The 23673-nt window shown below is 35.0% G+C and overlaps 1 protein-coding gene across 2 annotated transcripts in view; it reads left to right on the top strand.

Annotated features, from left to right (window-relative positions):
• aPKC (protein kinase C iota type) overlaps positions 1-23673 on the top strand; it is a 236392-nt gene that overhangs the window by 69278 nt on the left and 143441 nt on the right. Inside the window, exons 1-2 of one of the 2 annotated variants that reach the window (XM_072525240.1) lie at positions 158-513; positions 6713-6849. The exons of the other annotated variant lie outside the window; for it this stretch is intronic. Of the exons in view, the coding sequence (XP_072381341.1) occupies positions 173-513; positions 6713-6849 (478 nt within the window). The 5' untranslated portion in view covers positions 158-172. Of the gene's footprint in view, positions 1-157; positions 514-6712; positions 6850-23673 lie in introns of those variants that run through there. 2 annotated transcript variants of the gene reach the window in all.

The raw sequence follows: 23673 nt of genomic DNA on the forward strand, positions 1-23673 counted from the left end.
ACTTAATTAAAAAATAGATTCAACCCCAAATTCGTCCAAGCTGCTCATTTGTTGTTTTTCTTACAGATATAAAAATCTATCAAAGTAAAAGTTAATATGTATATGGAAAGTTTAATATAAACACGACGAACCCTTATTTCCCCACACCACATTCTCACAAACAAAACGCACCATGGCTTGGGGTTACTGGAGCGCGACCACCGTGTCCGATAGAGGACGCAGTCCTCGAAGAAACCAGAACAACACCTCCAATCATGCACAAAGCATGCCAATCACTATAGAAGACAGACCGTCGGTGTCGCAAACGTACATACCGGTGAATTCTAACAATAACGCACCCACCACCCAAACTACTAATGTGGAGTTTGAAGAGATTACTCCCGTCCATCATCAGTTGTCCAGGAGGCCGTCTTTGGATTTGGGTCCCCAAGGAACACTGGCAGGGATCATTTGTGCGGCGCACGGCAGTCGTCCGGGAGGTGGAACGTTATCGGCGGGAAATACTTTAACTAGGTAGATTGATAGGGCAATTCTTTTTTTATGGTGTGTGGAAGAAATTAAATATAACTGCTGGAAAACCTAGCACAAAATTTTGAAACTTAGTAACGCTGATTATTTCTTGTATGCGTTTGTTTCTTAGTCCGTCTCATTTATATAATATACCATATTAACCATACATACGCTACTCACCATAGTGCCCAGTAGTTTTTTGACATGTTCATTTAATGGCTATTTAAAATATTTTTTTGTAAAAGATTGTTTTTTCTCATTTATTTATATACTCTTTAATCTACTTACTGTATTCTCCCTAGTAATATTTCTCCAAATTGAGCCTTGGTCTCCTTTATTTTTTATCTCCACCCTTGCTTGTCTGTGGCTGATATTCTTTATACACGGACTCCTAAAAAGGCCTGTGCGTCGCTATTTACTGTATCTTCCTAGAGGCTTTCTTAGCTTTCCAACCGGTCTCTTTTCCTGCATTCTAGCATTCAGTGCTCTTTTTGGTAGCCTATCCTCTCCCATTCTTATCACATGTCTGGCCCATTACAATCTTTGTATTCTAATGAAGTCTGACAGTGGTGCTTCCTTATAAAGTTGATAAAGCTCGTTGTTGCATCGACTTCTAAGATTCCGTTTTCCGTCACAGGTCCTAGTATTCTCCTCAGTACTTCCCTTTCGAATGTGTCGAGTTCGCGAGATTCTATTCTTCTTCTCATTGCGCCGTCTCCTTTCGAAGGTTGGCGATCCAAATGGCAATTGTAGTTTTGGAAACTGCTGCGCGAAAGATCTCTGCGGATGAGCGGTCGAACCATCTCCTCAGGTCTTTCAGCCACGAGTTCTGGCGTCTTCCTACTGATCTTTTGCCCTGTACTTTTCCTTCCAGTATAACTTGAAGTAATTCATATCTTTCGCCTCTCAGCACATGACCCAAGTATTGCATTTTCCTCTCTTTGATTATTCTTAGTAATTCTTTTTGTTGACACATGCGACGAAGTACCTCAACATTAGTAATTCTTTGTACCCATGGAATCCTCAACATTCGTCTGTATATATACATCTCAAAGGCATCTATTCTTTTTTCTATTTCAGAGTCCATTGTCCAACTTTCACAGCCATACAGTAAGACAGAAAAAACGTAACATCTGATCATTCGGATTCTAAGCTGTAGACTAAGGTCTGATCTTGTAAAAAATGTTTTAATGCTCATGAATGTTTTCCTTGCTTGTTCGATTCTTGATAGGGTTTCTTTTTTTGGATTACACTGACTATTGATATTTGTTCCCAAATATTTTATGGAATTTACCTGTTCTATTATTTGACCCTTGGCATACACCTGTACGTTTATTGGTGTCTTTGAAAATACTAAAGTTTTAGTTTTGGAAACGTTTAGATGTAAACCGAACATTTCGCTGTGGTGAACTACCGCATTTATTATATTTTGTAGTTCTTGTGTGTTGCTTGCTATTAAGACGGTATCATCAGCATATCTGATGTTGTCTATGCTGATTCCGTTAATCTTAATTCCGCCTTGGACCTCGTCTAATGCTTCTCTGAATATAGACTCCGAATACAAATTAAAGAGTAGCGGTGATAAGACGCAACCCTGTCTCACTCCTCGTCGGATTTGTATGTCTTCGGATGTTGTGTGCTCTATTTCAATTGTAGCCGTTTGGTGCCAGTATAGTTCTGAGATAATTCGCAAGTCTTGTTCGTCAACTCCAGTTGTTCTCAGAATTTCGATCATCTTTTGATGGTTAACGCAGTCAAATGCTTTTCGATAGTCAATAAAACATGCATATACATCTACATTCATGTCTCTGCATCGTTGCGTTAACACATTTAAAGCAAAAAGAGCCTCTCGTGTTCCCAATCCGTTTCGAAATCCAAATTGAGTGTCACTCATCTGGAACTCGCACTTCTTGTAAATTCGTGTATGGATAATTCTGAGAAAAGTTTTAAGGACCTGAGACATCAAGCTTAATATTCGATAATCATCGCATTGTGAGGAATTCGATTTTTTGGTAATGCTACGAATGTTGATTTTAGCCAGTCTGTTGGTATTTTACCTGTGTCATATATCTTATTGAATAGTGCTGTTATTAAATCTAGGCTTTTACTTTCGTTATCTGCAATTAGTTTAAGTATTTCGACATTGATATTGTCTGGACCGGTGGCTTTTCCATCTTTCTGAGATTTTACTGCATGAATCACTTCTTCTTTTGTTATTTCTGGGCACTTTTCATTTATTCGATTATCTGTGGATGGTGGAGAACAAGGTCTATCCACGTCAAAAAGAGTTTGTATGTATTCTTTCCATCTCTCTAGTTTGTCTTCTGTACCCATAATTATTTCGTTATTATCATTTTTTAATATTGTTGCTTGTCTCTTTTTGTGTCTACCTTTTGTTTTGTGTCTCTGTTTGAGATTCTATTGGTCGAATTAAAGTTTTATAGTCTTTGTATTTCGGTGGACATTTTTAGACCGAAATTTATGAGAGAGGGCAAAATAAGCTCTGTTTGCTTGCGTTATTCTCTTCCGTATTTCTCCATCTTCTGATCCGTCGGCATATATTTCTACTCCCAGATATGTAAACTTTCAATGTCAACCGTTTGAATGTCATCTTCATGTATACTGTTTTGTGGGACTATATTTCTTCTCATCTGTATCATTATTGTTGTTTTTTCTGTGTTAATTTCTAGATCTAGCCTTTTTGTTTGCGTTTTTAATTCTGCGTATGTTTCCTGTGCTCCTATTGATGTTCTACGCATAGGCGGCCAGTTGAACCATTCGGTTGGTCAGTAGGTTTCCTCGTCCAGTTTGCATTTGCCTAACCGCATACTCCAGTGCCAGGTTAAACAAAGTTGGGGCCAGCCCATCTCCGTGCTTTAGTCCCTGGAAAATTTTGAAAAAGTCTGTCCGGTGGTTTTGTATTCGTACACATGCCTGAGTTTCATCCATTGTGGCTTTAATGAGTCTTGGTGACCGTTGACATTCACTGGTGTATCTCGACATTAACTGCGTTTTCACAGTAACATTATACATTTCTAATAAATTCTACTAATAAGTAGAACCTGAGCGTTTAGGACAATTCCAATATTTCATTATTGCTTTAAATGCACAGAAAATATCTGAATTCCAATAATCCAAGAATATTATAGCTTTCCTATCAGTTACATTTTCTATGTTTTCAGGAAAAATCAATACTTACTTGAAACAAAAATGTTATTTCTATCTACCTTGTCTACCGCCGTTCTTTCTGTCTCTATATAGTTTGTGCCGCGATGAATATTAAACAGAAGCGCACATCTTCAAACTTCTTCAAGCAAACCAAATTCAAGTGTTCTATCTATGTACACTGCTCAACAAAATTAGGGAAACACTATTGGTTCGTTTGTATATTTTTCCGTAAAAACGGTAAACAAATAAATCATAAGTCCACACAATTCAGTCGGTTGATATTATGTAGCAATGAGCTAGGATTTATTTAATCTTAAGGATTTCATTAACAATTTGAAAACCAATAATATAAATAAAGGTAATGCAAAATAATCTTAGTAATGTTTCATGTAATGATCTGATACACAAGAACAGTAGGAATTTCTTTAATCGAGAATGAATTTTGCCTTACATAAGTGTCAACAATGTTTGATCACAGTCTTATATCCGTGCAAGATGCAAAAAGGAAAATCGCTTAAAATAAAAGTCGTTTTTTAGATTTTTGTTTTTGCTTATTTGCATTCTAATAGTAAGTGATCTCTAATCTGGCCTTAGATCAACTTACATACTGTGACCAAATAACTTGTACCCCAGAAGTCTCTCGAGAAATCAGTAGACTTTATAACAGCTCTAATTATGTCTACTTTTGGTACCTACGGGTAGATTATATCAAAATTTAGACCTTTTGAGAGCATCATAGAACGCTTTTTTTGCACCAAACTGCCTTTTTGGTAGATTGACAACTGTTGTATTGATTTCTTTGTGTGTGGTTTTGTACGTTTATGATTATTGAACCCTACTAATGTACTATTGTATTAGGCTTTGAAATTAATTACTCAAACACATACTGAATATACAGGGTGTCCCGGAAAATAGTGCGTTCCTTAAAGGTATGGGCTGAGTGTAGCATTTAAAACAAAAAAGTCTTATAACATTTTTTTATAAATTCAACCGTTTTAAAAAAAAAATGTATATTAAATTTAATCCATTTGATTAGTGTCCACAGAAAAGCAAATACATCCGGCAACGTTGCGCTCCAAAAGGTATGGGCAGAATGCGATAGTTTAATTTATTTTGATACAGAAAAGCTACATTATTTGTAAACAGTTGTAATTACCCGTATCTCAAGAATAAATAGTATTGTCATGTTTTCGATTCGAGAGTATCACGATATGTTAATTACGTACGTAATAGGGCTGTTAGACTTTTTGTTGAACGCTATCCCGAACGACGACATCCTAATGCCCGAAGTTTTGTGAACGTGTCCCAAAGGTTATTAGAGACGGGTTGTGTGATACCTAAAAAAACTAGCGGTAGAACACGAAGTAACCGTAGACTAAATGCAGAAGATGTGATTTTGGATATAGTCAGTAATAATCCAAGAGTAAGTACTCGATCTGTGGCTAGAATGGTTGGCATTTCAAAAAACATTGTTCACAAGACATTTACGGAACAACTGTTACATCCTTACCATTACCAACGAGTGCAAGATTTACACCAAGGCGATTTACCTCGAAGATTAAGATTTTGTAGATGGTTTCAAAACAAAATCGCCAGAGAACCCGAATTTCCGTGCAAAGTGTTGTATGCAGTTGAAGCTTGTTTTACGAGAAATGGTGTGTTTAATTTTCACAATTGTCACGTGTGGAGTGATGAAAACCCGTATGCTATACGTAGGACAAATTTTCAAAAACAATTTAGTATAAATTTATGGGCTGGGATTATTGGTAATCGTCTGATTGGACCGTACAAACTTCCCAGAAGATTGAATGGAGAATCCTATTTAAATTTTTTGCAGCATGTTCTACCGATACTTCTTGAAGACGTTCCGTTACAAATACGCTGTGGAATGTGGTTTCTTTATGACGGGGCTCCAGCACATTTTACGAGACATATTAAAGATTTCCTCGACATCACTTTTCCTCGTCGTTGGATCGGTAGAAATGGACACGTTCTGTGGCCACCCAGAACACCAGAATGCAATGTTATGGACTTTTATTTTTGGGGACATCTAAAATCATTAGTATACGACAACCAGGATGAAATTAAAACAGAAGCTCAATTGCGACAACGAATTTTTGATGCTGCTGAAATAATCAGACATAATTTACATACTTATAATATTAAGAATAATTGGATTCGTCGAATAAACGCGTGCAAATGGTGGCCATTTCGAACATTTATTGTAATAATAATTTTCCATGTAAGTAAAGACAGTATTCAAACTTTAATTATTAAATATTTAATAAAAAGAAATACATGCTTTTTCTCTATCACTGTTATCAGTATCAATACATATTATGCCTAACGATCGTTGATTCATGATAGCTGATTTACAGTAATTAACGAAGAATAACAAGGAACGCAACGTTGCCGGCTGTATTTCCTTTTCTGCGAACAATAATCAAATGGATTAAAATTAATAATTTTTTTTTGAAAACGGTTAACTTCATAAAAAAATGTTACAAGACTTTTTTATTTTAAATGCTGAAATCTGCACATATCGTTAAGAAACGCACTATTTTCCGGGACACCCTGTATAATTCTACTTTTTGCGTGTATTCGAAAAAATTACATTGCAGCCATTTTATTCAAGATAAAGGTCTGTAAATTTTTTCAGATTTCTTATATTTTTTTGCATTACGTAAACAATTGTTTACATTTCATTGAAGGTACTGTTTTAAGCATTAATTAAGCGATGAAAGAAGTCACATTGTAGTAAATATAGAGACCTACAAAGTCTCTCCAGGAACGTTTCTCAAAAATATTGACATCTCTTTACTTTAGCCAGTAAAATATTTATTAAACTCTCAGTTTCTCTCAATTTAATAGAAGTTGGTAAAATTAATTTTACTAAAGAAAAAGTTTTTTTGGTAATTTGTAGTTAATATATTGAAGGCAAAATATAATTATCTTCCACACACCAACACATCTGTCTCGTATGTGTTTAGTTGTGGTAAAAGTTTCATTTCAATATTAATGTACTAATCTATAGGGTAGGAAGTCGGCACACCGCTGTGGAATATGCGGTACCGCACCATTTTTATCACCATCACGCTTGCGTCGAGTACCACCAACCACAACTCAGCTTTTCAGACGACGATTCTAGTTCTGAACCTGGATACGCTACAGGTAGATCAATGGATACTTGTTAGCGTGCCGTTTTTACATTCTATTGCTTACAGGAAATAATAATTTATTTTATATCGTATTTTTTATATTATAAAAATAATAGTTTTGTATTTGATTTAGCTTTATTAGAAACTAGTACGTTCAATTTTTGATTTTATTGGAAATTAAGAAGTCTTAGTAAACTTGTCATCAACATATTTAATTGTGAAATAAATATAGACAGTTGCGTTTCGATTCAATTTGAGTCTTTCAACATTCTTTCACACGTGTTTCAACGATTACCTTTCATCAGGAAGATTTGTAAGAAAACCAAACTTGTGATTAAATTGTCTTTTCATTTTCGCAACATTTTCTATATTACTAGCTCCATAAAGGCTTTCCAGTCTTTCGTTCTGATTTGCTGCGATGGTTCCTAAACTATTACAACAGGTACATTAATTTGTACTAGTAATCGTTTGTCTATATCACATGCACACCTTAGACTACCTAACCGAAATATCACCTTAACGTCGGATCTCAACTGTTGACATAGCCAAATCTGATTTATCTACAATTTCAGGTAGTATTGTTCACGCTGACAACTGTTTTTTTAATTCGAAACAAATGGGAAATGTTACGAATATGGTATAGAGACACACATGCTCTCCATAGATTATAAACAGGCCTTCGATAGACGTTCAAATCAAATAGGAACACCAAAAACCTTTCAAAACTGATACGACTTGACGATGAAGGATGCCAGAGCAGCAAGGATATAAAATCAGGCTGAGAAAGAAGATATTAACATTAAAAGAGGAGTTAGACAAGAGGATGCGCTATCAGCCTTACTGTATAATGGTGTTGGATAGTATTATTATCTCAACAAACGTGTTAAGAACGATTTACAGTAAGGCGGCACAACTAATAGTGTATGCAGATGACGTATTGATATCAGCAAGGGACAAAGAAGAACTGAAGAGAATATTCAACATAATAGAAAAAAAATCAAAACAAAAAGGATTCGAGGTAAATGAACAGAAAAAGAAATATATGCATTGTAGAAGGAAGAACAAACTACAATAATCTTCATTCAAAATTAATCAGTATGACTTTAAAGATGTAGAAATATTTAAATACCTTGGGATACTACGGCATGGAAGTAACGAAACAACTCAAATACGGCAAAGAATACTACAAGGTCATGCAGCCACTATGTGCAAATAAAAAGATTAAAAGATAAAAATTATCTATTACTTAATTTGAATCTACTCCAAAAATCCAAGAATTAGCGCTAGCTTTACCTTGGAGGGAAACTGCACCATTTTCCAAGCAGATAATTATGCGATACTGCAATTTCAAAGGAAAATAATGAGGGAGCACTTGAAGACTTGAAAAAGAGCAGATCCAATGATCAAAATCTGACAGTCGAGCGGCACTGAAGGCACTGTCGTGTCTGGAAATGACGTCCGAGCTTGTCTGGATACGAGGGCATCGAAGGCTTGAAGATAAAATGAATCAAACAGATCGGCTGTGACTTTGGAAGTACCAAAGGCTGCAGTACGTAGGGCTGTAGAGAACTGGATCTGAGGAAGTCATGAGCAATATTGGGAGAGAATCGCAAAACACACACATGGCAAACGCTTCATTGGTCTACCATGTACAAAAAGAATAGAAACTCTGCTCCATATGGGCAGAAACAAACTGAGATCAGTAACAGGAATGTTGATCGGACACGAAATAGTATATCAGCTGCACCGCAAAAGATAAAAACTATATGGGCAATCAAGAGGAGACTCTGGTATATTTAGGACACATCAAGCAAAGGACCTGTACAAATTTCTACAGGGTGCAAAAGTTCTAGACTGATTATAGGAAACAACAATGGGCAGTAAATACACAAAGATTTAACTTCAGTGATAATAGAGATGTTTTGGGAAGACGGACCCAGGGAAGAAAAGAAAAAAGCACAGAGGATTAGGTCGTACGGACATATATTCAGGAAAGCAAAATATGCAGATGAAAGAAGATTAACGGAGTGAACACCAGCAGGAGAAAGAACAAAAGGGAGACCCAAGATACAATGGCAGGGCCTGGTTTAAAGCGATTTAAGAACACTGGAAATATAAGACCGGTCACAGGCACTACTTGATGAAGAATTTCTGAAGAAGAAAGCTTTACTTGGTCGACTGTAAAGGTTGAATTCACTTTTGTTCTTCTGGTAATTTTGTTAATTATATTAATTATTAACACTGAAATTTAATACATACATACAACTAATGCATCCGGCTCGAAGGACCATGTAGAGGGGGTGAAACACTTCAGTAAATGTGCATTGATTAGTAGAAACTATGATTTGAGTTGAATTTTATTTACACACACGTTACACGTTATCGAACGATTTCGCCATCGTTTTTCTTTTCAGCACAGCACACGTCCACACATCGGATATGCTGTGCTATACAAATAAGAGGTTGGAAATGGCGCGCTATTTTAAAATACATCTACAATTTATACACTACTGGATAGAGCTGCTTGGAGCCAATTGGCTAACAAAGCCATGATTTTGTCAGGACTAGAAACAGATGTACCGAAAGTAAAACCAGTGAATTGATCCAACACGACAAACAAATCTGAAAAGTTCGTCAGAATAGCTCATTTTTGAAGAAATATATATTAAAATACGCTGTTAATATAATTCTTTTACTACATGATTTAAATCAATTTTAAGCAATTTATGAAAATTCTTAAGCATTATATTTCCTGAAAGCAAATCGAATTCACTTTTTTTATTCTTTTGGCATGGTTTTTATGTTTTATTTATAAAGCATGGTTTACTATTTTCTAATTAATTTTCGTTTATCTTAAAAAAGTTTTAAAGAGCACATGTTTTCCTTATACTAAGCAAATACTTGATATTACAAATTTAGCTATTTGCAGGTGAAAATGGATATAAAATATCTGCTACATTCTTAGACGAAATGTAATACCGCCATAATTAACTCCCTTTTAGGTTATAATCATAGTTTTTTATCGCGGGCTACAGATCAAATGCATTGATTGGTGAAAAGGATCACGCAGAGGTGTGAAAAATAAAAACAAAAGAAACGCAACGAAACGCAATGAAACGAGAGGTCGTGCTACCACACACTGCGTGGAGCAGTAAACCCAGTTCCATGCGTAAATAATTAATTAAATGATGAAAAGGTTGCCGTTGTGAGTCCATAATACCTACTAGTATATGGAAAGTGAGTCAATACTCACAATCTTAAGTAGTTCTTATTATTTGATGATAATAAATTTTGGGCTACCGGTTTCAAGACTTACAGTATACCCCATCATCAGGCCCCAGTACGTTAGTTTTATTTATATTAAAGACTACCAGTTATCAGATACAGGAAAATTGTATAATCTAAGGTAATCCTGAAAACCACTTTCCCCCTCAAGGAATCTATTCATTCAAATCCCGGAATGTATAACTTTTATATTTCATGTATATTATTATCATATATGTATGTCAATATGTTTATTAAAATTTAAACAGCATTTTGCCCTAGATGTTATGTTGACATCCTGTTAATCGAATAGAATCTAATCGAACGGAATCGAATGGAATGGAATCGAATCGAATGAGATCGAATGGAATCCAAGACCACTATTAATCTCTATTAAAAAATAAAATCATTAAAAAATTATTTATACATGCAGAAGATTGTATAAATCCCTAATATTTACAAATTAAAATACGCGTGATAAAGATACAAAAAACCAGTACTTATTCATAACCCACATTGCTTTAGAAATGGTGAATGAGGTAACGTAAAAACACAGCTGGTTTCAAAAACTAAATATTTAGATACGAACTTTGGGTATCCATATCACACGAAAACCGTTTGTCTACAAAAGAAATAAGGAGTAATGCTAAAATATGATACGACAAGAAAGACCAGTCGCAATGACTTTCACAGCTGATTGTTACATACATATCGACTTAAAACAATAGGCTAATTTTGTATATGAGACAAATAACATTATAAAACATATACAGTGATGAGTGTCTTACCACCCGGCTTTTTAACGTAAGAGATAGAAAACACAGTTACCTTGTGAAATAAAAAGAGATGAAACTCGTAGAGGTGAGAAATAATCGGAGAAACCTATAATTTATATTACATTACATTATCACTATCGATAGTCTCACACCTTTAGACGTTAGCTTCGAGCTAAATCACCTCGGTCATAATTATTATGAGTAACGTCGAATGCGTGACGTATTTCCATTTTTTAATTTTGCATAAAGTAAAAACTGATTGACCACAATAAAGCAAAAATGTGAATAAAATAATTTAATTAATAGTGATTATTTAATCCAAAGTTTTAAATTATTAACCAAGAATAATTTCTACTATGATTTGAGGAGTTTCATACACTCTTATGACGGAGCAATTATAAATCCTTCGTGGATTAGTGGTAAGAATTCGACATTGCGACACAGACATCGCAGACGATTAGAGTTCAAAACCCACATGTGGTTTTCTTTTTTTTTTTTTAATAATTTGAAATTATGTAAAGATCGTTTTGCTTTGAATCATTAAACATTTATGTCAGTCGTTACTAGTATTAGAAGTGTTTAAAGTTAAAACAAAAAATCTTATTGACAAAACAGTATCGTCGTACTTTCGAAAATAAAGTAAAAATTCTTCAAAATTAAAAGAACTTTTAAAGGATGTTTAAATAAGTAAAAATTCTACAAAAATAAAAAAATATTGTAAATAAACGTATTTACAATATGTTCAAATAAGCCTTCATTAGCAGCAGCACAATAACCCAAACTGTCACTAAAGAATTATAAAAGTCTGATGGATCAGAGTTCAAGGCACGATGTTCTCATCGTTATATCTCTCATATAGTTTGGACTTAATATATCCCCAAATAAAAAAATCACAAGGTGCAAGATCGCAGGCCAGAAAATATCTCCGTGGCCACTAATCAATCGATTAGGAAAAGTCGCACTGAGATATTCACTGACGATGCGAGAATTATGTGCAGGACAACCATCGTGTTGAAACCATATGGAATCGAAAGGTATTGGTAAATTACGAAGGGCTGGGACAATTTCATTTTGCAGAAGTTCCAAAACGTTCTCTAAAAAATGTTCATCTTGATGTGACATTTCCATTGCAGTTTGACAAAATTCTAAACGTCTATATTGATCCCCAGGGAATTGTTCGTTGGATTTATGAAGTTTATAGGGACGGTATCGATATCTTTACAAAATTTCACCTACCCTAAATCTTGGAATTCCATATTGTTCTCCGAGACGAGATGTTGATTGGGTAGGATTTTGCTCAATACTTGCACAAATCAAAGTGTCCCTTAGTTCCAAATCTGGATTTACCTCCCTTCGTCTGCGAACTCCTCTTGAAGCGAACACGGATCCATAAGTAAAAAAATTACGTATAATAGACTGAATTGTTGATCGTGCTGGAGCCGGCCTATTTGGAAACATATTTACAAATTGTTGTCTAATCATGTTGTCTGATTATCATTCATATGTCATCGTATGTCATCCATTCACATGCCAGACAACAATTTGCACTTTTTCCTCGACCGTTAAAATCCTTTTCACGAATTGTTTTTCCAATAAAAAGTTTCTGTTTACCGTAAAAAACACTTCTCGATGTGTTATTATTTGATAACTTGAAGGCTTGGTGATTTGGTTAGCTATAAAGCAGGTAGCTGTTCGCGCGCATCCATTCCAATGTCGTCAATTGTTTTGAAAATCATTACCTGTACAGAGGAATTGATATTAACACTGAGAATTTAGTGATGGACTTGACATTAAACAGTCTTCAATGGATTATTTTCCATTCACAACTGAAGACTGTAAAACTGGAATTGAATTTGAAATATTTTGTATTTCTATTTTATAACATTGGAATAAGAATAAATTGTAAATAATGAGTTTTTCGAAAACTTGTTACCTAATATGTGTCATATTTTCTATTATTTTTAATTGAGTAAAACAAAAATTTTACCCTTGGTGTGAATTGAACCCCAGTCTTCTTGTCAATAGACAACGTCTCTAACTATTACTCCAATTTCACATACAATAATTGTTTTCGGACCTTTAGTTTAGTCAAATATTTCAGTTGAGTTATTTTTATTATTAAATAAACTTAAAGATTTATAATTTAAAATCGCTACTAATTAATGTTTTTTACTATAATATATCTTAATATATTTAATCATTTATTAAAATAAAATATTTTTGAGGTCATCCGTATAATTATGACTGAAGTCAAACAGACACGTTTAATACTAGCCTTATCTCGGACTAACTCACAACTTAATCTGTCTTCTATCCTTTCTGCTATTTTGTCGGGTGGTAAGACACTCATCACTGTATATAGAAACATAGTAAAACAAAGCTACAATTATTATACAATAACGTGAATACGTGTTGATATACTTCATTAATTTAGTTTCCTTAACGTACTTATCTGACCGCCTCTGTTTATTCCATTAATTACCATTGTTCTTTTTACTCCTCTTTTGTTGTAATTAGTTTGACAACTTTCTCACAATTAAGGGTTCGCATCGGCGGCTAGTGTGGTTTCACGATGAGTTCGATGAGTATCGAACTAGTTGCGATAGAAAATAAACGAGCTTTTGTTTTCGGTTACCGTAACTTATCGCCTTAAATTTCAAGTGCCTGACATTGCGGAGGACTCTACATATTCTTGGCAAGAACTCAGAAAACATTTCAGGCCGATTAATCATTAAATACCGACCTTATTGCATAGCTGCACTAAGCTTAAAGTTTAATAAGAAATAGCTGCAGTGCAGCGGTTCGGAAGGGCTTGTGAGAGGACACAATGATACGATACTATTTATTTTGTGTCAGTAAAGAAGTCTTTTAGGATCTTTTTTATTTGAAATTAAATTTGTTGAAACATAAAACAAATAATATTTTTTGTATTTACAATTAAGGCGCATCAACCTATGTGGTTATTAGCGCCGCTCGGTATTACAATCTTTTTTGACGTGACAACGTCTTAAATTAGGTTGTGGCTCGGAGTCATTTAAGAAAAAGTGTAACGCCCGCTCACGTCTGTTACAGTGAGTCGCCGAACGAGAGAGAGGCCCGCCGGACCGGCGAATGCCTTGCGTCTCTCTCCCACTCAAACATGATCGGTCCGCTGCGCGCGGCACTAGAGAATTAGGTGCGTTGAATCGCTAAAGTTGAAAATCGTTGAAAGTATCGTCAGCTGTGTCTGTAGTGAAAATGTGGAGTGCTTAGATTCGTCATTTACAACAACTACAACAATAAAGGTAAATAATTGTACACTAATATTTCATTATCGTAAACTATGATTGATTGATTAATTGTTAGATTGACACAAAAGTTGAGAAACTGAGTTTATAGGTTATGTCATACTATTGACAAATGTTGATAGTGTTAAGTAAATTATTAGTTTAAATCACCCTGCAATCAATCGTAATTCAGTCGATTGAGAAGAAACAGCGCGTATTGCTAGTCAAACATTTAAAATAACAAATTATAACTTCTAACCTGTCAAAACAGGGCGACCAAACAAACGAACTAAACCGACCAATCACCACGCGCGGAGTTAGAATTTAACTGTGTTTAGCAAGTATTTCAAACTTTAATATTTAATTTTCAACTTTACCATTTACATTTACAAATTTTAATTAATTTCAAATTTATTTAGCAAAAATTTGAACCTTCGATCTGAATAAGTGTTTTGATTTTCAAATTGATTCTTTAAAATTAAAAATATTAAAATATATATAATCAGAAGTGAACGTCACATAACATTATCTGTACTTATTATTATTTAATATGTAGGCAAATACATGTGACCATACTTGGTAGACACAATTGGAAATAGTAATTTTTTATAACTGAAAAAAATAAATATATAAAATACTGGTAGCAAACAATAACTTCAATGATCGATATCTCCGCAACTTATTGATATATCGAAAAAATTTTCAAATAAATTTTGTAGAAAATAATAAGATCAATAATATAATATAAAATAAATAATATATAAAATAATATATAAAAATATAATATATAAAATATAAATAATATATAAAATACCTAATAAATCGGTAATGCAATTCTTATTTTCATTCAATTCCTTGTTCCTATTGTGCAATTTAATAATATTCATATCAATAAATATTCTACCGAGAAAAAGACGTTGTCACGTAAAATCTTCGCCCGTAAAACCGACTTTACAGGCAACCGATTTTTTTACATTTATGGATACCTACTATATACTGATTTTGACATAGATTTTACATACATAAATCTGAGTTAAACTAAGTACATTGGTTAATAGAAGCATGGACTATTACACATTTATTTCTACACTCACTGATGTTTATATTTGGTTGTATATTCCTATTGATTTTAGAAAACTTAAAACTGACGAATATACACAGTTTACTTCTAGACACTCGCGTAGCTTTGTCGATATGTTACATTTTTTCCTCTTATGTGAATATGAATCCAAACTGACTCCAGACGCAGTTTTATATTCCTTACAGAACTTCTTGATACTCCTACCATTGCTGCTAATTTCATTTTGAGACATTTTTCCAGCTTTTAGGAGTCCAAATATCTGGCCTACTCGTTTTGGTGACATATTAGCGTTTTTCCCCATCTAAAAATGTATAATACTCTTATTTATACCAATAACTTCACTGCATATGTTTATAATCTAAAATAATAAAAAAAAGGATAAATCACTCATCTCTGCAATAAAATTTCAGGTCAAAACCGTTTCAAATGTTCACAGACAGTATTTGAGGTTATAAAATGCACACTTACTAGTTGACAGGACGCAATGCTGTCTAGAAATGGCGGATAGGGCGGTGTTGCCAACGTTTAAATAATACAATAATGTTTCCATACTACACTCGCGATCATAAAATCCGGGTTACCTTGAAAGTCACCGATATTTCATTTTTAACGACCTTTATCGTAAATAATAATAACACAAATACAAACTAATGCATGTTTCTGAGAATTGTTGCGGTTTCCTTTGTAACAAAGAATTCCAATAGTGCCGATTTCGCGGAAAAGTGCACCCAAAATGAACGGTACCTCTAACTGCCGCTTGTTTTAAATGTCTCATTTGTGCTTCGACTTTCTGTTCAAACGCAACGACCAAACGTTTATTATTGCCACCATTAGTGTTTGTTAGTGTCATTATTAGTCTTTATTATTGTTTATTTTTTGCCAAAATTGCCTTTGACTGTTGTTGAAATGGCACAAATTGTTGCGCTTGTGGAAGACGCTCACACTCAACGGCAAGTCGCAAGAACTGTCGGCGTAAGCCTTTCTATGGTTCAACGAGTGCTTCAACGCTTTCAGGAGACGGGTTTGTTAACCAGACGACCTGGCTGTGGACGAAAAAGACCACCACGGCACGAAGTGACCGCTTCCTTGTGATTCAGGCTTTACAAAACCGGGCCTCAACTGCGATTATGCATCGAAATCGTCTACAGGAAGTACGAAATCGCAATGTTAGCGTTGCAACAGTCAGAAGAAGACTTTGTTCTTCTGGACTATCTTCTCGGGTCCGCCACTTCGTCGGGCGCATTGAGTTGCACGACTAGCTTTTGCTCGACAATACGCGCATTGAGGAATTAACGATTGGAGTAAATTGTTATTCTCAGATGAATCCCGTTTCTGCCTATCTGGAGCTTGCATTGCTCCAAGAATGCCATTTGGTGGACGCTCGGTCATGGCTTGAAGAGGTGTATCTTCCGACTTCCGCACAGAATTGCCCTTCATCGAAAATGGGTCCTTAACTGCACGAAGGTACATTACGGAGATTCTGGAAGCACATGTTACGCCCACCATGGCAGGGCTTGGAGAAGACGCCGTGTTTATGCAGGACAACGCGCGACGGCACGTTGTCAGGATCAGTATGCAATACTTGGCCATGGTTGGAATTACGAGGTTACCCTGGCCAGGTAGGTTTCCGGACCTGAATCTCATCGAACATCTCTGGAACGATTAAAAAAAACGTATTCAAACCCATACACCTCCTCCTAACAACGCACAGGAGCTTAAGGATCTGTTAGTGAGAAAGTGGAATAACATACCACAACATGTAATCCGGAGAAAAATTAAGATTATGCCCCCTCGTCTGCAAGAGGTTATTAGAGCAAGGGGAGGCAATACACGATATTAGTCATTGAAATTTCACTGATTTTTTACCACGTTCTGTATTTTCCATTTTTTTTTCGTATGTCTGTTTTATTAACAATTTGGTTTGTTTTCTGCTTTTTTAATAAAAACAATAAAACCCCGTTTTTTCTTTCAAAACAAATATTGATGACAAATAAAAAATACGTTAGCCTAAAAAAAGGTTATTACTGCACCAGAGCCAAAAATATTCAAAAAACTTAAAATTTTCAAGGTGACCCGGATTTTATGATCGCGAGTGTATATTAAATGTAGCTATGCGAAAAAATAATACCATTCCTGGTGATAAAAATTATTAATTAAAAAAAATTCCAAATTTTTAATCCTTGGCCTAATAATCTGGCCAGGTACTCTAGAGCTAAAAGCATGTGCGATCAATATCAAATATTAATTTCAAGCTCCTTTTCTAAAAAGAATTAAAATTTTTTTAACCTTATCTTTTTATTTTGTACGGAACATGCCAACAAAAATAACGAACGCTCACAATAAATCCTCAAACATATTCTTGGTTAGGTTAGCTTTTATCGGCCCGTCTTCCAAGACGAAAAGAATATTTTCGGTGCTGAGCTCTTGGATATATTGCCCGTAAAGATAAAACTCGAAAAATTTTCCCTTTAGTTTTCGACATATTAGATAAAATTTATGTTCTGTCGATTTTAAAAAAAATCTGGCACATTCTACCTAGATTTTCCGTTCGAAAGACTTTAAAGCCCCGCGATGTATCTTCGTTTTATCAGTCCACATTTAAATCGAAACTTCCAAAATGGATTGGATTAATTAAAACGCCGAGGGAAATAAACTTAAATAAGTGGTTATTTTTCTAGGAATATAAATCAATTGGTTGATCAATAGGGTAGTTGGGGGCAAAAACACGCAGTTTCTTATGTCCTGTCGTCTTCAGAAATTATAACAATTTAGAACTTTTCCAATGTTATTACGGGAGAGCTTAAATATTTATGTTTTTCCATTTTAAGTATCGACATTAGTTCTATAAGTTCACTAATAACTAAAAAAAAAGTATTTATACTTTGCAATATAAAATATGTATATTTACTATATTATATAATTATGTATATTTTATACAATATGTCTAAAACCTCAATTAAAAGAGATGGTAGGCGTTTAAAAGAAACCAATCTCTATCGAAAAAAAAAACAAACGTTAACCTAAAGGATTCCCCGAGGTCGTCAGAGAATCCTGACAGAGAATTTGAAAATCTGAAAGTGCTGGATTTTATTGCATTGCATCATCATTTACTTCTCTGACTTTGACGACAAATAATCTATATGATTTTTTTCCAAAAACCTTCACTACGACAAACCGTCAGGTAAAATATTTGGTACAACATCAATGGCTCTTCATCGTTATCGGAAAAATGAATGTCACAATAATCAATACTTTCTTGATAGGAGAGTGCTACTGATTCATCAGATGATGATTTGTCGAAAACTTTTCTTTTGGCAGCACGAACTTTAGCACTTTGAGACTTGATCTTTTGATTCTTCACTTATATACTTTCCTCTCCTTCTCTTTTTCTGCTTCCTTCTTTTCTTCTTGTTCCTCTAAAAGTCGCTCCTTATTAGGTGTCGATGTTAGTAGGGTTGACTTCAATTTTTTCCTGGTTCGTTTCCTTTTTATCTTAATTCTTGGAAAGGGAATAATGTCTGAAGGTAAAATTACTGACTGTTCTGATTTTGATGACGGCTGGGACTCTTTTGTGTCAGTAACGTTTTCAATATTTGAAGGACCAGATACTGAAATTCTGACTTCCGGTTTTGATGACGGCTGGGGCTCTATCGCATGTTCTTCTTCTTCTTCTTTCTGAAACTGGATAAAAACATTACCTTCGTCTGAATCTTCACCTACAGTCCCTGGCCAAATTATTAGACGCACTATAAGATTTTATAAAAAATGTTAATTATGAGCTGATACTAAATAGTTTTTTTTAATATACCAGAAACAATGTATATTATTTGGTTGTCCATTTAATTGTCTATATTTTATTACCAATAAAACATCATTATTAATGAACAAATATGTATTTATTGACTCTTGAAAGAAAACAGAAATAACGACAATTAAGTGTTAATATTTTGTTGAGCCACCTTTAGCCTCTATTAGAGCTTTAATTCAGCGCGGCATACTATCAATGCAAGCCTGCACTGTCTTGCATTTGAGGATGATGATTCCACACGTAAATTATTCTTTCTAAGAGCTGCGTTTTGTTTGTAATCGTGTCTTTAGCCACTTCTCTTTTCATCAACTCCCAAACGTTTTCTATGGGGTTCATATCGGGGCTATTACCCGGCCAATCCAACAAAGAGATATTTTGTTCTGCCAAAAAAGCTTTGACAGACCTTTCTGTATGGCAGGGAGCCCCATCTCAGCTGCGGAATCAACCGCCTTTGCAAGACATCTTTGTACTGGTCTTGCCGCATCATTCCTTTTACCACGTACAGACGTCCAGTACCCTTGCCGCTAATGACTGACCAAATCATCACTTTTGTAGGGTGCTTTACAGTCTGAACAACACAGTCAGGATGAAACTTTTCTCCATGACGACGACGCACAAACTGAGCTTTTTGTTTTGCAAAATTTCAAATGTGCTTTCTTCACTGCAGCAGACCTGTCAACAATGGAAAAAAAATATGTGCTGGTGTTTATGTTGGTTAAATGGTTAAATGCATTATTTGTGAAAGAAATAGGAAATATTATGCAAGAAATTATGAACTTACCGACCTCCAGAAGTCCACATCTTTATCATGCAACTGTTTGGCCCAATTCAGACACTTTGCTTTCATTGCAGGTGTTAACTTGGGCTTTCTAGCAGGGCGGCAGGCCATAAAACCCAAATCTTTTAATTTTCTTCGCACAGTACGTTCAGAAGCATTCACATTGACATCTTGGAGTTGCGATTTTATCAATTTTGTGGTAGCAAATCTGTTTTCCAGTCAAATTTTCTTTAAAGATCTTTCTGACCTTGGAGTGAAAATATTCTTTCTGCCGCATTTTTTCTTTCGTTTTGGGCTCAATTCTTTCCCTAATTCAATCTTCTTCTTTATGCGTCTTACACCAGCTTCAGAAACCTTTAACCTTCGTGATATTTCGCGGTTTGAAAATATTTTAGTATTCACTAGGGCCTTTATCTCAGCTTTTTTACGTGGTGAAAGATCGCGTTTTTTACCCATGATGAAAGCGTACAAACAGATTATTTAAACTCTAATAATAAAAATATAAAACTGTTTAATAAACAAACACAGCACATAAAGTCACAGAGACACGTTCGCAACTAAAGCACCTGCGAACGCGATATGAGCAGGTTTAGACTTGTTTACGTTCCGGCAAGAATTGATTAAGACGGTGTTGCCATTTATGACAAATACGAAATATATAATAAATTTCCTGAATAAAAATCCATTTCATGTATGTTTGTATGTGAAAGAACTGCATATAAACTCGAATAAAACATCAAATTATTAAAAAACAGGAGTGCGTCTAATAATTTGGCCAGGGACTGTATATCTTACTCTGTTACTTCCTGTAGACCGAAAGCCCTCTCTTGCTATATCTACAGTAGCAGTTTTTGCAAATGCTATGGAAAAGAGACCAGCCACATAGTAAATGGAGAAAACCTGTCCTTGATGGAAACTGCTCCAGCTGTCAGCGACGCTTTCATAATAAGCTTTTAATGGTTTGAAAAATACCCGATCAAGTGGCTGGGTCTTATGGCTGCTATGTGGTTGCAGACTTAATAAATGGATGAAATTATCTTTTGCAAATGTTACTGCTTGAAGACTTGTGTGCGATACATGATTATCTAGAAACAGAAGAACGGGGTTCTCCTCTGTTGGACTTGTATGTTTTTTAAAATGCTCCAGGTACTTGATAAAGGTGGGAGTGTTCATGTAACCACTATCAGTAACAGGCAGTGGGTCCGTTTTTGATTAGAAGAAGATTTATCCGTTTTCGAGCAAATAAGAAAAATGCAGGGGCGTGGTGACCAGTTGCACTTATATAGAAAACAGCCGTAACTGTTTGTCTTTGCTCGGCAACTACAGCTTTTGCTACATCTCTTTTTCCAACTGGGGCAACAGATTTGGGCAGATGGTTTGGGACTGTCTGAATGCCCGTTTTATTGACGTTATAGATACGGTTGAAAGGTAACATATTTTTTTATAGTGTTCTCTGAAATTTCAAAATACCGAGCTAGTTACACTCTATTGAAGCCCATGGTTCTAGCAATACTTGTTTTTCGTGGAAAGCCTAAAGATAGTCGGTTAATTTTCATGAAAGATCTAGTGAAGTCCCGACCAGCCAACTGATTTACAGGTGGAAATGGATGCTCAATACGGTTTCTTACACAATAAGAGTAAATTAAAAAACGCAATGACTTCAGCATCATTCGTTTCTTGTCGTTTTCTTGGATCTTGCTTAGAACTGCTTTAAATCTGCCGAAAGACTAGACACCATTCGAAGTTTTGCCCTATAACTCTCGCGCATTTTTGCCCCATTCGGCAACACTGTCAAAACCATCTGTTGAGATTTTAAAGACCTAACCTCAATCGAAAACTCTTAACATAATAACCCACAATCAACTCGAATAAACTAATTCAACGAAAAATGCCAATTTGATTTTATCACAAATTAATTTTATGCCAATATTACAGTGTAATATTAAAAAATAATATTTACCTCATAGTTTGTAAACAACGCCTTGAATCAGCTTTAGATTTGGAACAACACATATGGCACACTGTTGACAAACATTTGTAACTAAAATCGGTTCAAACTGAACATTGGTGGCAAAGTTAAATGAGGTGCGTTTTTTTCCCCGTGCGTGTTTTTACACCCATCTACCCTATATACTTTATTTTCAGAAGATACAATCCCTATTTACAAAATTACTTATTCAATTAAAAAAAAACAATTTAAAAAATATTAAAAACAAACTAGCAAAAGAATAATAACAAAAATAACAATATTAATATAAAAAAATTTGAAATTACTGAAAATTACAAGATTTACTGTTGAAAAAAGTATCAAAAAGTGTGGTTCAAAAATTTCTGTTATTGTCTTATTATTTTTTTTCCTTTATAAATGAAAAGTCTATGAGAACGTGTAAGCAAGCAAGCAATTTAATTTAACCCAGCCTCTGAGACTTGTACACTCCTTAAGAATGTCACTCGGGTGTTACAATTCATTAAGGTGAGGAGGATTCACTCTTGTACTCCACTTCGCCCCAATGCTCCAGACCATACCTTTCCCCCGCGCGATAGGGGCACAACTATCAGCAAAGTGATTGTCGTGTGGAAGTCCTGGATACAAGCAACACGATATCCTATGCAGGTCAGCGTAAGGCGCTCTTTTCCTTCTACCTCTGGTGACTTATCATCGAATCTGAAATTGCTTGCTCAGGCCATAGGTCTCTAATACGTCTTTTTTTCTCGAATACGTCTAAATGGAACTACCAAAAATCACCTATATGAATTGATCATAAGTATTTTTTCGATAATGTTAGATAATGCTGTAATAATTTCTGTAATAATGCTCTAATAATAAACAAGATCAACAGTCTGCAAGGACAAAAATGGGGCAATTATCAGCGAGAAAGAGGAAATAATGAAAAGGTGGAAGGAGCATTTTCAAGAGCTGTTAAACCCAGAAAAAGAACAAAACGAAGATGAAGAGATAATTCACCACACAGCAGAACAACTAGTTGAGCAACCAACATTGGAAGAAACGATAAACGTCATAAAACATCTAAAAAATAACAAAGCACCTGGCACAGATGGAATAACTGCAGAACTGATAAAGAATGGTGGACATGCGCTATGGAGGCGTATCCATAAACTAATCGACCGCATATGGACACTAGAAGTCATCCCAGAAGATTGGAAAGTGGGAATCATACTTCCTATGTACAAAGGGGGAGACAAACGACTCTGCAAAAATTATAGGGGCATAACAGTTTTAAATGTCATCTACAAGATATTATCAGGAATTATATATAGCCGCCTGGAATCGTTTTCGGAGGAGATTATTGGTGAATACCAATGTGGCTTCAGACCAAAGAGGTCAACTATAGACCAAATACATATGTTAAGAGGTATACATGAAAAATGTGTTGAATATAACATACCTATTTACAACTTGTATATCGATTTCAAACAGGCGTTTGATGGAGTAGATCGACAAAAGATGTTAAAGCAACTATCTATGTTAGGGATACCCAATAAGTTGGTTAAACTTATACGAATGACTCTGAAGGGTTCCAAATCCATGGTGAGAATAGATGGAGATATGACGCAGGCCTTTGAGATTGAAAATGGAGTTAGACAAGGGGATGCCTTATCAACAACACTTTTTGATCTAACTTTAGAAGCTGTTGTTAGAAAACTGGATGTAAACGGCTGTATTAATACAAGATCTATGCAAATATGCGCATATGCGGATGATGTTGCCATAATAAGCCGCAACAAAAGGGTATTGAGCGAAAAAGTTATAGAACTGAAACGAGAAGCTGCTACGTTTGGTCTATATATAAATGAAAGTAAAACAAAATATATGGAGTGCACAAAATCGAATGAACATGAGAA

This window comes from Diabrotica undecimpunctata, chromosome 3, assembly GCF_040954645.1.
Source record: "Diabrotica undecimpunctata isolate CICGRU chromosome 3, icDiaUnde3, whole genome shotgun sequence".
Classification (NCBI taxonomy): domain Eukaryota; kingdom Metazoa; phylum Arthropoda; class Insecta; order Coleoptera; family Chrysomelidae; genus Diabrotica; species Diabrotica undecimpunctata.